At 38.1% G+C, this 14,680-nt stretch overlaps 1 protein-coding gene across 8 annotated transcripts in view; it reads left to right on the forward strand.

The window, feature by feature from the left end:
- Nucleotides 1–14,680, forward strand: part of TEAD1 (TEA domain transcription factor 1) — a 231,527-nt gene that overhangs the window by 91,539 nt on the left and 125,308 nt on the right. For all 8 annotated transcript variants that reach the window (XM_026705713.2, XM_087921147.1, XM_087921150.1 and 5 more), the window contains one exon: nt 2,053–2,306. In XM_026705713.2, coding sequence (XP_026561498.1) covers nt 2,159–2,306 — 148 coding nt within the window. In that variant the 5' untranslated portion in view covers nt 2,053–2,158. The remainder of the gene's footprint in view (nt 1–2,052; nt 2,307–14,680) is intronic.

Here is a 14,680-nt window from a genome sequence, read left to right on the forward strand (position 1 = left end):
CTGCACATCTAGGAATCCAAATATTTCATGCACAATATTAGAAGGGGGGGGGAGAGTCAAGGCAAAGATAAAAGACTATAGAGGCAAAAGATAATAAGGAATTAGATGCTTTGAAAATACTTGGATTGTGCAGTAAATGAAAAACAAAATTGTTTTATGTTACTTGTTTTAAAGATTGTCAGGTTTCTGCTATGGGATCAGAAGCACTTTCCTGCAAATTAATTAGCTGGAGCTGTTTAGATCGGTGTTTGAAGGGAGTATTTTTTCCAGTTTTGGAAACTAAATTCAGTTAATATGCATGTAATTCATCTGCGTGCATTATGATCTTGCCTGTGTAAATTTGTATTAAAAATACTCAACCAAGTTACTCACGTGGTTCAAGTTACAATGTGCGCAAGCTATTTAGTTATACTTTTAAAAAACACTCTGAAATTTAACATAGAAATGTTTTAATATTGACTGTTCACTCACAAAAGTGTAATAGACATTTAAACATTGGATGATACAAAGGTTACTTTGCACAATACTAGTGATTCACACCAGATTAAAATGCAACTAGGCTCGTCATACATAAAGCTGAGTTTGAAGTGATTAATCAAGTTCTCTGGAAATAAACAGAAGCTATTTATTTGTTGCAAAAGAGGATGTTTGCGTCTGTAAAATATCAGCATTTGCCAAAATGAGGAATTTGTTTAAAATTTCTGTTCAGCTCACGAGAACTTAATTTGTATCCAGTAGACTTGCTGTGGCTAGCAGCTCTCTTTTCACCCAGGTAGGAGGGAGTGGTTACTGAGTTCTCACCCAGGAGGAAGAGGGCATGCTGTGCTTGCAACTTTGGCTTTGTTCTGCAGCCCTTCACAGCTTACCTCCTTAAAACAACGCTCCGCCTTCTTTCGTCTGCCCTTACCACAGAGGTTTTGGGACAGGCACGTGGAAGCTGCCATTTGACATTGGCAAATGGCAGGTGGGGGATTGAAATGCCAAGAGGACACAAAGGGCTTCATTGGAGCAAATCAATTTATCTCTGTTTCAGTGAGAATTATGTTTCTCCAGGGCACATCTCTTCATTGAGGCAAATCTAAATCACTCGCAGAGGGTTAATTCAGAATATGCAGCAATGTTAAACAAATGATTTGGTTTATTTCCCATGTTTTCCTATGCATTGTGTAAAAGAGAGGAGGAAAAAAAAACTTTACTACTTTTTCTTAGATCTTTCATCTGGATTTTATTTTTAAAAAAGAAGGATGTGAATGTTTGAGCAAATGTTTCTGGAAGTTATCTTTTATAGTAGTCTTAGTTTGTCAATGTATGATTTGTCCCTAATAAGAATCAGCAATGCATCAGCAGGTTGAGATAAATACATTCCTGGTGCTTCTGCACTGTATTCTTCAGGCTTACCACTGTGATGCCCTACTGGTACAGCAGATTTTTGCCTAGAGCACACCTTTGTATCAGCAGTACATTTTCCACAAATACAAGAGAAGCAATGAAATGTCCGTGAGTCGAGTAGACCTAGCAGGAGTTGTCGTATTAGATTATTTCATAATAAATTGATTGCACATCTGAAAAAAGAGCCATCTCTTCTTGTTCCATAGTTGATTCAGATAAAAAAAATCTGGTCTAGTCATTCCTTGTCTGTATTATATGATTTATTTTCAATGGCTTAGTCACTTTCTTGTTTCTTCAGTTGTGTGGTATTCTGGTTTTCCAAAATTCCTTCATTGTTTGAGATGAATTAAAATAAGAAATTTCCCATTTTAAAATAGAAATATTTCCTTTTTCTAACCAGGATTATTTCTGAACTTCTTGAACCCATTATAGTTATTCAGTGTAATCATATATTTTTAAATATTATGTGTATGGATTACAGTTCTTATTAATTTCAGAAATAATGGATAGTAGCCCCTGTTAGTAGCCCACTTGAAGAAGAGTAGACCTTGACTACTTTTCTTTAGTTCTCTACATTTCTAAGTACAACTTGTGCTTTTGTTCTATCGAATATTAAAACTAACCAAGAAAATTTCACCTGAAACTGTTCTTTCTTGTTTTTAGGTTAATTCTCTTAAGGCTTCCAGGCTAAGGCTTGGACCAACCAGCCACCACCATTGAGCCCAGCAGCTGGAGCGGCAGCGAGAGCCCTGCCGAGGACATTGAAAGAATGAGCGATTCTGCAGATAAACCTATTGACAATGACGCAGAAGGGGTCTGGAGCCCAGATATTGAGCAGAGCTTTCAGGAGGCCCTAGCTATATATCCCCCTTGTGGGAGGAGGAAAATCATATTGTCTGATGAAGGCAAAATGTATGGTAAGTCATTGCAAATACAGACAATTTTGAAAACAGCGCAGTAAACATTTCCTGAAGCTTTTTGTTGGGAGATGTGAGAGACTTCAAAAGTGTTGGGAGTTCATCGGAGTGTTCCTGAAATCAGAGGTCTTCTTGCCTGTTGTTTATATCAGAACCGAAACAACTCATTTGTGGTGGATCTACTGCAAAATCCCAGCCATTTTACTGCAGGAAAGTTGCTTATTCCACAAATAAATTATGGCAATAAGGACTGCGATCATTCTGGCTTGTTGCATTGTTCAGTTTCCCCTACTTCTTATTCCTCTGTAGTTAGGTGTAAAAACAAACCTATTGTTTTTTGTAGTGATAAATAGAAAGCTTGCAATAGTTCTGGAGCCTTCCACAAAAGTTTTTAACAAATTCCAAGAGCGTATCATGAATAGGGAAAGCAAGCAAGCAATATTTATACTTACTATATATGGAAAGCACTTTTCACAACTAAAATGCAAATCTTAGTTGTTGGCAATACATATCACAAAGATCAAAGGAGGTAGATAAAACCCCTTTTCTGCTATTAGTTTATGGTGGATTTGTCCAACTATCACAGTGAGTGACTTCAAAAATCTTCCCTTCCAGCTGGGGCTCCCATAAATTATCAGATGTGCTAACAGTATTCATAAATATATTTGAAGTTTTTCCCATCTAGGGCTAAGTTGTTAGTTTCAGTTTTTTCCAAGTTGCCCCAGCTAATCTCTATCTTTGAAGACTTAAGCTGTTTTTCTCCTCCCTTTCTCTCCCCCCTCTTTTCAAAGTTATTGCTGACTGTAGTTTTTCCATCCTGGCATCCTGGCAAGCAGATGGCAGGTTATAGCACCGGCCTTGTTTCTCTCCGTAAGCATGGCGTGTTTAGCAATTTTGTCTTTTGTGTGGTAGGCTCCTTTTCCCTGTGATCCGAAATCTTCACCTGATGCCTCTGTTTCTGACCATTTAGCGAAAAGCTCACTCTTCCACGATCTGCAAATCTCTCTCTCTCTCTCTCTCTCTCTCTCTCTCTCTCTCTCTCTCTCTCTCTTTTTTGCACAATGGGGTGTTTTGTGTTGAGATAGAGGCGTGCTTCCCCAGAAGAGGTTGAGTAGGAATCTGCCAAGCAAACTAAAGCAGATGGTACTGCAGCTGCCACCAGCTGTGAATCGCTCCCTTCTCCCCCAGGACCGGTTTGCATGATGTAATGGAAAAAAAGGGGGAACATTCTTTTCTGTGGGATTGGAGTCTCTCACAGCCTGCCAGTGTCACAGAGAGGCAGAAACAGACCTCAAGGCATTAGTTTGCAGCTGTCATGTGACTCTTGAAGCCATATGAAACATAATGTCTGGAAAATAGGCTGGTGATGAAGCATCTCAGCTGCTGTTGGCAGAAACTTTCTAGACTGCTCTTCCCCGGCTCGATTGGTTTTTGTCCCTTCCCCTCCCCTCCCCAATTTATTATCAAGCAGTAGAGATTTCCCACCTCCTCTGGCTTCCTTGGATACATTTCTCTCTCTCCCCCCCCCTCTCGTTTTGAGTATTTTGTACTGGGGATTTCTGATAATTAGGGAACATTATTTTCCATTTCCCAAAGAAGCCCAGAGATAAGTATGTACAAAAGTGTGCATGTATGATTAAAACAATGTTTGGTGCCTGGCTGTTGACTTTTAAAAATATTTCTTTTGTACAATAATTCTTTTGATGGATTAGTGATACATGCAGAATTATTTCCTTAGTTTTCTGAGCACAAGCATATGGAACATTTTCCCCCTGTCTACCATTTTTACTAGCATTTGGACCAGGAAGCAGTTGTTGAAAATAAACAATAAAAGAAAAACTCATTGAAATAAATAAAAAAAAAAGGTATGGAAGCCAGCTGCAGATGGCTGCTGTGTAATGGTGACTGTCCTTTTAATCTAGCGCTAGTATGATTTCTAAAAGGCATTCTTACTATCTGATACGTCATTTTATGATGTCTGAAATCTGTATCCAGGTTGTAGTGAATTTTGATTTATTTTTTTTAGGGCAGTCAAAATCTTCTAGGAAAATAAAAATAATTATTTTACTAGAAAGTGTGTCCTCTTTTTCATTGGATAAATTTCTTTAAAATTCAAGCTGTACAGTACTTGGAGAATTTGAGAATTTACAATTTTATAACAGAGGCTTACAGTTCTTTTATTTTTTAATTTAAATATAACCTTAATAATATTTTTTATTTATTCCAGATGTCAGATAGAATAATAGTAATAAACAAGATACTTTTGGACAACATGTTATGTTTGTTTATGGAAGAGAGATGACAGTATTTTCAGAAATGTAATTTTACTGTTGTAGATAAACTATTTAAAAAAATCTTCCCAGAAAATATTTTAATTGAAACAGTATTTGAGTGAGTTGCAGTCTGTAGCAAATTGTGAAGGATTGGGTAAGATTTTTCCCCTCCCTTTGCCTGTTAATGTGTGTTTATTTTGGAGAGCGAAGAAATCTAGAACACTTTAGTTGGTCCTGGTAGAGATGAGGATATTCCTATAAATATTTGAATGACAGTGCATAGAACTTCATTCTGGATTCTGTGCTGTTTAATTTATTTATAAATAACTTGGATGAGAAATTGTGAAACACAATTATCACAGTTGGCCACAATATAAAAATGAACCAATAATAAACAACAGTATCAATATTCAGAGGAATCTTGACATTAAGAAACTGGAGTGCACCCAGAGTAGGGATGATAAGAAACTTAGAAGAAATATGAATGCAGAATGGTTGGAGGCACTAAATGACCATGGAAATTCTCAATTATCTGGGTCATGGTTGTCCCAAAGATACTTTTTCCAAAAGGCAACTGGACTTTCTTGATTTTTCCTTTGAAAATGTTTCTTTCACTTCTCATCCAAGGAGCTTCTTGGATGAGAAGCAAAATGTTTCAAAGAAAAAAAAAACCCAAGAAAGTCCAGTTGCCTTTTGGAAAAAGCATCTTTGGGATTGGAGGCATTAAATAAGTTTAGCCTGGAGAAGTGGGATCATGGTGCAGGTAGTCTTTGGTTAATGACAATAATTTGGACCATTGTTTAGTGATGCAGTTATGAACTGCAATTCTCCAGTTCCAGTTGTTAAGCATATCTGTCATCATTTCTTAACTCCTGCCAGTTTTCCTTTTGACTTCGTTTATCTCCTCCAGAGAGCTGAAAATCTTCCCTACCAAAATCTAAGCAGGATATTCAGTTTGAGCGAGGAAACTGCACCCCAAATTTTTACATGGCATGTGAGCGGCCTTCCAGGGCCTCTATTTCCCCCACGAGGCACCCCACCTGCTTAGCTTGGATTTCCATCTGCAGAATCACTTATATGGTTGCAACTAGGAATTCTAGGATTGTAGTTGTTGAGCAGATGTTCACATGGCATCTGGCTTAATGATCACTTCGCTCAGTGACTTCCATTTGTGGTTGTAAGTTGAGGATTACCTATAATAGTAAATTTCCTTTTTATACAGCTTCAATAAAGTTGAGCCATTCTTTATAAATATAGTCTTGCCAGAACCTCTATGGAGGTTCTTGGTCAATCCAGGTCATGGTTGTCTCAAATGTGCTTTTTCAAAAGGCAACTGGACTGTTTTTTCCTTGAAAGAAGATGCTTTGCTTCTCATTCAAGAGACTTCATCATTTCTGACTGGATGGTGGACAGGGGGTGGGAGGTAGAAGAGAAGATGGAAGGATTAGTTCTATCTCCCCCCACCCCCATCCAGCATGGATGAGAAGCAAAACATCATCTTCCTTAAGGATAAAAACATAGCCCAATTGCCTTTTGAAAAAGCACTTTTGAGACTTGTTAGCTTTATTTCATCATGGGATCTGGACAACATGCAAACTTCTAGCAGCTTTTTTTGAAAATCAATCAAAAATCAATAAATTCACTGCTTCCCCTCCAAAGATGAACTGCTAAGTCCCTGTAAGACCTACAGGTCTTCTGTTACCACTAGCTCCAACACTGTTGCTGTTGTGCCAGTAGCCACTGAACCACTGATTGAGATGCATGGTATTCCTTTTCAGCCCTCAACTTGTATGTCATTTTCCTTCCGTACAAGTTTTGCAGGCCTGCTCTGTGGTATTGTTTCATTCGGAAAACCTAATTCAATAAGGAATGGAGGAGAGAAAACTTTTACAACATAAACAAGTTAGCTTTTAGAATTCATGGATTTTGAACCAATGCAATGCAGTTTGTCTGTGTGTGCTTTTGAGTCAATCTCGACAATTGCATGGACAAGATCCTGGCAGTTTTGTTAGCAGGATTTTTGGAAGTGATTTGTCATTTTTTTCTTCTTTTTTTTAATTTTTTTTATTAGTTTTTAAAAACAAACATAAACAAACAAACATAAAAACATCAAGCTATCTTCCATATATGTACATACAGTGTGCCGGTTGGTTTACAAATTGTTTTGTGCTTCCATTTCATAGTCTTCAATTACAGTTGCATTAAATATAATCTCATATTTTCAATCAAAAATTAAATACCTTAGTATCATTATTAATCAATCATTTGACTATACTTTAATTCATTCATGTTTTACAAGATAATCATAATTTACTTAGTTTATTTTATAACAGTTCATATTAGAAGTACATCTTTATATATTTATTATTTTCTAAAAGTCTACATATTTCATTACTGTATTTTATTATCTAACCATTGATAGAAAAGACCCCAAATTTTATAAAATTGTTTATCCTCTTGTTCTCTAATTTCAAATGTCAATCTACTCATTTCAGCACATTCCAATATTTTCTTAATGATTTCCTCCTGTGATGGTATTTTCTCATTTTTCCAGTTTTTAGCAAATACAATCCTAGCTGCTGTCAACACATTTACAATCAGGTATTTCAAGTCTTTACTATATATTTCAGGTAAAATTCCCAATAAAAATTTCTCTGGTTTCAAATCTATATGTTTTTTTGTCATTTTTTCCAACCACATATGGGTTTTAGTCCAGTATTTTTTAGCATCTGCACAAGTCCACCACATATGGTAATATGAGCCAGGTGTCTGATGACATTTCCAACATTTTTTGGATTTATTCTTGAACATTCTTGCTATTCTTGTCGGGGGGAAATGCCACCTGTAAAACTTCTTATACAAATTTTCTTTATATGCTGTTGACATTGTCATTTTATAATTTTGAGACCACAATTTTTGCCATTTATCTAAATCGATCCCATATCCAAAATTCTTCCCCCAAGCAATCATAGTTTCTTTAACTTGTTCTTCTTCTAATTCAATTTCTAATAAATATCCATACAGTTTTTTTAATCACCTTTTCATCAGTACCTGTCAAAATATTATCTAAATCAGTCAATTTATCATAGAACCTTCCATTTTAGAATCTTTATCATACCTTGAATGTATTTGCGCATATGAAAACCAATTCATCTTTATACCTTGTTCCTCTAGTTTTTGTATAGATTTGAGTTCATCCTTTTCGTTCAATATTTCACCATATCTGTTTGTTCCTTTTTGTATATTATAGGATAAGAAAATGCTTCAATAGTCGACAGCCAGACCAGAATTTTCAAATAACATTGTCTTTTAATCTTCTCCCATTTTAACCACAGAGACTCCCGTATATAATGTCTTCTAAAATACCCCTGTGTTTCACTTCCTTTATACCATAAAAAAGCATGCCACCTCAACAACAAATCATGTCCTTCTAATGTCAACAATCTAGTGTTTCTTAGTGTTATCCATTCCTTAACCCACATCAGATTTGTAGCTTGATAGTACAACTCCCAATTAGGCAAACCAAATCCTCCTCTAATTCTAGCATCTTGCAAAAGTTTTAACTTTATTCTCGCTTTCTTACCTTGCCATATATATTTCAACACAATTTTATTTAAATCTTCAAAGTAATCTTTTCCAAGCCTAATTGGAATTGTTTGAAACAAATATAAAATTCTGGGTAATATATTCATCTTGATTGTTGAAATTCTCCCTATTAGTGACAGTTTCCCATTTCACCAGATCTAGCGCTATCTGCTGTTTAAGTTTGACATAATTATTCTCTTTTAATGTACTACATCTTGCTGTCAAATATATCCCCAAGTACTTGATCTTATTCGTGACCTGAATTTTCAATAGGTCTGCCAGTTCTTCCTTTTGTCTTAATAGCATATTCTTTGTCAAGATCTTTGTCTTATCTTTATTTATTTTCAAACCAGCCACCTTTCCATATGTCTCTATCTTTTCTATCAATTTTGATGCTGTTTCTAAAGGGTCTTCTAAGATGAAAACCAGATCACCTGCAAATGCTTGCAGATTAAATTCTTCCTTTTTGATTTTCATTCCTTTTATATTCTTTTCATCTCTAATATTTCTGTTTAGCACTTCCAAAGTTAACACAAACAACAAAAGTGATACGGGCACCCTTGCCTTGTTCCTTTTCTTTTATTGATAGAGTCTGTCAGTTCTCCCTCTATCATTACCTTTGCCGTCTGCTTATAGTATATAGCTTCTATTGCTTGAATAAATTTTCTAGCAAAATCCATCTGTTCCAACATTAATAACATGAATCGCCAATTCACATTATCAAATGCCTTCTATGCATCTAGGAATATCAAAGCCATTTGTTTTTCAGGATGTGCCTCGTAGTATTCCAAGGTGTCCAAGATTACTCTCATATTGTTTTTAATTTGTCTCTTTGGCAGTAATCCATTTTGATCAGGATGGATAAAATTATTAAATATTTTTAAAGTCTTTCTGCCAATATTGAAGCAAAAATTTTACAATCTGCATTTAGTAGAGAAATGGGTCTATAGTTCTTAATTTGTAATAGGTCGGCCTCCTCTTTTGGAATAAGTGTAATATAGGCTTCTGACCATGATTTAGGTATCTTCTTCTTTAACATAACTTCATTCATAACTTCTAGCAATGGAAGATTCAACGATTCTTGTAATGTTTTATAAAATTCTGCCGGAAGTCCATCTGGGCCTGGTGCCTTTCCATTATTTTGCTTCTTGAGTGCTTCAGTTCACTCCATCAACGTTATATTGCTTTCTAACACTTTTTCAGTCTCTTTAGGTATCTGAGGTAAATTAACATTCTAAGTACTGTTTAATTCTTTCCTCATCAATATTCTCTTGTGTGTATAGTTTCCCATAATAGTCTCAAATGATTTCCTTCTTCTCTTTACTACCATAGCAAACTTGGCCTTGATCATCTATTAATTGCAATATTTTCCTTGATTCTTTCTCCTTTCTCAATTTGTATGCTAACCATCTACCTGGTTTGTTTGTGTCTTCAAAGTAGTTCTATTTAGCACCTCTAATTTTCTGTGCTAATTCTTCTTTTTCTATTTGACCCATTTTATGTTTAATTATATCTGTTTTTAGCTTGATGACCTTTTTCTGTGGTATTTTCTGTCGCTCTTTTTCAAGTCTTTTATGCTCATCCTCTAAGGCCTTAGAGGCTAGTCTTTTCATAGTATTCCTTTTCCTTGTATAGTCTATTATCAAGCCTCTAACATATGCCTTCATTGTATCCCATACATTCCGAATTGATGTATCTTCTTTTTTGTTTTCTCTAAAGAAAAAAGCCAATTCTTTCTCCATCCACTGTGTGAAGTCTTTTTCCTTTAAAATAGTATTATTTAACGTCCATCTAGATCTTCTTTTTTGTCCTTTCCATTTAATTGTCATTGGATTGTGATCTGCCCAAGTACTTGTTTCAATATTTATTTCTTGAATATTAGTTATTAATTCTGTTGACATCCATATCATTTCTATTCTGGACCATGATAAGTGTCTATTTGAATAGAAGGTGTATTGTTTAGTTTTAGCATTTCTTTCTCTCCATGTATCTTTTAAGTTTATTTCATTTACCATTTAAAAAAAAGATTTAGGGAGAGTCTTTGTTTTTCTTTATTGTTTTCTGTGCTGTATAGTCCAATTTATTGTCTACAATTCCATTAAAATCTCCCATCATAACTATATTAGCATAGTCCAGTTCAATTATTTTCATATGTAATTTTTTCTAAAATTCTTCTTGATTGTCATTCGGGGCATAGATTGCAATCAGGAGTGTTTTCATATTATTGTCCATTATTTCCACCATTAGTATTCTTCCATCATCATCGGTATAAATCAGTTTTGCAGGGGTGGTCTCTTTAATATATAAAACCACTCCTCTTTTCTTACATTGTGTCAAGGAAGTAAATATTTTCCCTAATTTTGGCTGTACCAATAATTGTTCATATTGTTTTTTAATATGTACTTCTTGTAGACAAATTATATCAAATTTTAATTTCTCTAATTTGTGAAAGGTTTTCCTTCTTTTAACGGTTGAGTTAAGTTCATCTATATTAATTGTAATCAATTTGTTCTCTTCCATGGTTATATTTTATAGTTAGGTTTAGCAGCTCTCGTAGATCTTAGTTCACATTGTTCTTTGGCTTCCACCTTTCCACCTACTGCACCTTCTTCTTTTTCAGTCCCCATTTGGCAATCCTCTTGGAATTCAAGTAGTGAGATCTCTTTTTCTGCCTCTTCCTCTTTCCCTCCAAAAAATTCTGTATAAAATAATTCTGCTTTCTCAATTGAGTCAATTCTATGTCTCTGTTCTTGCCATGTGAACATTAAACCTTTTGGAATCAGCCATCTATAATTCACCTCTTTTTTAAGTAGCATTTTAGTCAGGAATCGGTATTCTCTTCTCATCTCTCTCACTCTTCTGGGTATTTGTTTCAAGACCACAATCTCCTTATCTTTATATTTCAAAGTTTTCTCTTTTGCCACTTGCAATATTTGTGTTTTAATGGCTTTCTTTGTAAATCTAATGTGAACTTCTCTTGGTAAGCTATTTCTCATCGCATATCTTGTGAAAACTCGATAAACCTCATCTATTCCATCCATCATCTTCTCTTGAGTTATTTCCAAAGCTTCAGCCAGTATTTCTTATCATTATCTCAGCTAAGTTTTGTCCTTTTTCTTCCTCTACGTTTTGGAATCTAAGATAGAAGGGGCGTTGGTACTTACCTGATATGCCTGTTCTCTTTGAGCTGTGAAGAGCATCCAGTAGTGGGAGGTGCTTCAGTCTCTGCATCCATAGGCTGAGCTTTAATTGAGGAACGCTCCTCCTCCTCCACATGACTCCTCCATTCCTTCCCCAGTTTTTGCGAAGACGAAAGAAATAAGTGCTCTCATCCTCATGACCTAAAAAGTTCATTGGCCGAAGCAGGACCCCACCAGACGGAAAAAAAAGGATGGGGCTGGATGCTCTTTGCAGCTCAAAGAGAACAGGCGTATCAGGTAAGTACCAACGCCCCTTCTCCTATGAGCTGTTCAGAGCATCCAGCAGTGGGACATACCAAAGCTTGGCCTGTCCTACGGGAGGGACTCCGTCTGATCTGGAATCTCCTCCTGGTCCCTGTGGACCCGTTGCAGAACTCTTCTGCCGAAGGAGGCCTCTGCAGAGGCAAACACATCAATTTTATAATGTTTAATGAAGGGTGATGGGGAAGCCCAAGTCGCAGCCTGGCAGATTTCAGTTATTGGTGCCTGTGTGGCCCAAGCTGCCAAAGTTGCTACGCTCCTAGTTGAATGAGCTGTTACTTCCCTAGGCACCTGCAGAGATTGAGACTGATATGATTTAGCTATTGCAGCCCGTATCCAATGGCCTATTGTAGATGGTGATACCTTGTGACCCTGGGTATTGGGCTAAAAGGACACAAATAAGGCCTCCGATTTCCTGAAGGTCTCTGTATGCTTGATATAAATTCACAGTGCGCGCCTTACATCAAGCTTATGCCATTGTCTTTCCCTCGCCTGTGATGGTCTGGGGCAAAAATTTGGAAGAATGAGCTCTTGTGCTCTATGGAAAGCTGAATTGACCTTAGGCATAAATGTGGGATCAGAACGAAGGACCACTCGGTCGGCATGAAACACACAGAGATCTTGTCTGACAGACAAGGCTGCAATTTCCGATATACGACGAGTGGAGGTGATCGCTACAAGGAAAACAACTTTGTATGTCAGGAATTGGAGACTTGACTTTCTCAAAGGTTCAAAAGGCCCCTTAGTGAGAGCGACAAGGACCTTGTTAAGATCCCAGGTGGGGTAACAGTGCACTGCTGGAGGACGTAAATTGGTGGCTCCTCTAAGGAAGGACCTTATGCGTGGGTGGTGTGAGAGAGAACTGAAACCCTCGCAAGTGATAACTGATGTCAAGGCTGCTACCTGCCTTTTTAGTGTATTAGGTGACAGCCTCTTATCAAGTCCCTCCTGTAGGAACTCTAGAATCTGCGTGACAGATGGGGAGACAGGATCAACTTGAAACTTACTACACCATTTGCAGAAAATGGACCATGTGGCATTATAAATGCGAATTGTTGAGGGGCGTCTGGTGGCTAGTATAGTGTTGATAACTCTGCTGGAGAGCTTTTCGCTCTTCAAGCCACTCCGCTCAACCTCCAGACGGTCAATTGTAACCATTGAGGGTCCAGATGTTGAAGAAGCCCTGAGTTAATGAGATTCTGTCTGGCGGGATTCTCCAGGGTGGGGCTACCGAGAGGCTGCGGAGGTCTGTGAACCATGGCCGTCTGGGCCAATAAGGTGTCACTAGAAGTAGTTCCGCTCTCTCATCTAGTAACTTCTGGATGACCCTGGAAACCAGTGCCACTGGAGGGAATGCATACAGGAGCCCCGGGGGCCATCAGCAGTGGAGCGAGTTGTAATTCTCTGCCCCTTGGGATGGGTACCTGGAAAAGAATCTTGGGAGCTAAGTGTTGAGAGGGGAAGTAAATAGGTCCACCATCGGTTGACCAAATGTCCGTGCTGCTTCTTGAAACAGGGATGGGTGGAGGCGCCACTCTGACTGATCTATGGTGGCCCTGCTTAGCCAGTCTGCCTGTGTATTTGACAGGCCTGAAATGTGTTCTGCTTTGATGGAAAGTAGGTTGTTCCCTGCCCAGCAACACAGGCACTCCGCTTCCCTCATTAGCTGTTTCGATTGTGTGCCCCCTTGTTTGTTTATGTGAGCTTTGGCTGTCATATTGTCTGTCAGAATCAGTATGTGCTGACCGCGTACCTGGGGGAGGAAGTTGTGAAGGGCCAGGTGTACTGCGTGAAGTTCCAGCCAGTTTATGCTGCATGACTGTTCTATGTCAGACCATCTGCCTTGGGTTGTGAGCGACTGGACGTGAGCTCCCCATCCAAACAGACTGGCATCTGTGGTGATGGTGAGCCTTTGTGACTCCTTGAAGAGACAGCCTCTGTTGATGACCAGTTTGGACCACCAGAGGAAAGACATGAGGACCTTGGGTGGTACCCTGACTTTGTGTTTGGAGTTGCTTCGGCCAGATCTCTGGTACGGTAGCAGGAACCACTGGAGGGATCTAGTGTGAACGCAGGCCCAAGGGATAATAGAAATACATGATATCATTTTTCCCAACAATTTTGATACATCCAATAAGGACACCCTCTTAAGCCACCTGATCTCCTTAACTGATTTTTGAATGCTATTTAGTCTATCTGGTGACAGATAAACCTTGCCTTCCACTGATAGATATATAACGGCCCCTAAATGAATTATTCGAGTCGATGGTGTTAATTGACTCTTCTTCCAATTTATTAGGAATCCATGCTCTTGTAGGGATTTTAATGTGGTCTGAGTGTCTATAACTGCTTGATGGGCAGAAGGAGATAAAATCAAGATGTCTTCCAGATAACACTGGAGGCGAACAGGGATGTTCCTGAGATGGGCAGCTAGTGCTGCGAAGACCTTGGTGAAGGTCCTGGGGGCAGAGGCCAATCCAAATGGAAGGGCCACATATTCAAAATGGTGATTATTGTAGCAGAATCTCAGAAACTTATAATGGGAAGGCTGAATAGCGTTATGCAGGTACGCCTCCGTCAAGTCTATGGACGTGAGCACGTCCCCCTTTCTAATGCCCAGTAATATTGATTGGAGGGAATGCATTTTAAATTTGCGATATACCAGGAAACGGTTGAGACATTTCAAATCTAAGATCACTCTCCACCCCCCCGAATGTTTTGGTACAACTAAAAGATGTGAATAAAAGCCTTGCCCTCGTTGCTTGGTAGCTACTGGTTGGATGGCTTTTATGTCCAGAAGATGTTGGATAGCGGAATCCATGAGATTACGCTTAATTGGATCTCTGGAAGGAGGGCATGACATGAAGAAGTCTGGGGGAGTGGATTGAAACTCCAGAGCAAGGCCAAATCTAACCGTGTCTCTGACCCAAGAATCAGAGGTAGAGGAGTCCCATTGGTCCGCGAATAATTTAAGGCATCCGCCAATGGGAAATGGGTCCCTTGAGTTATCTTGGTCATTGGAAGGGCCTGTTTCCTGCTCCCCGAAAAGCACTTT

Source organism: Pseudonaja textilis, chromosome 1 (genome assembly GCF_049901715.1).
Source record: "Pseudonaja textilis isolate UNSWEBS1 chromosome 1, rPseTex1.2, whole genome shotgun sequence".
Taxonomy (NCBI): domain Eukaryota; kingdom Metazoa; phylum Chordata; class Lepidosauria; order Squamata; family Elapidae; genus Pseudonaja; species Pseudonaja textilis.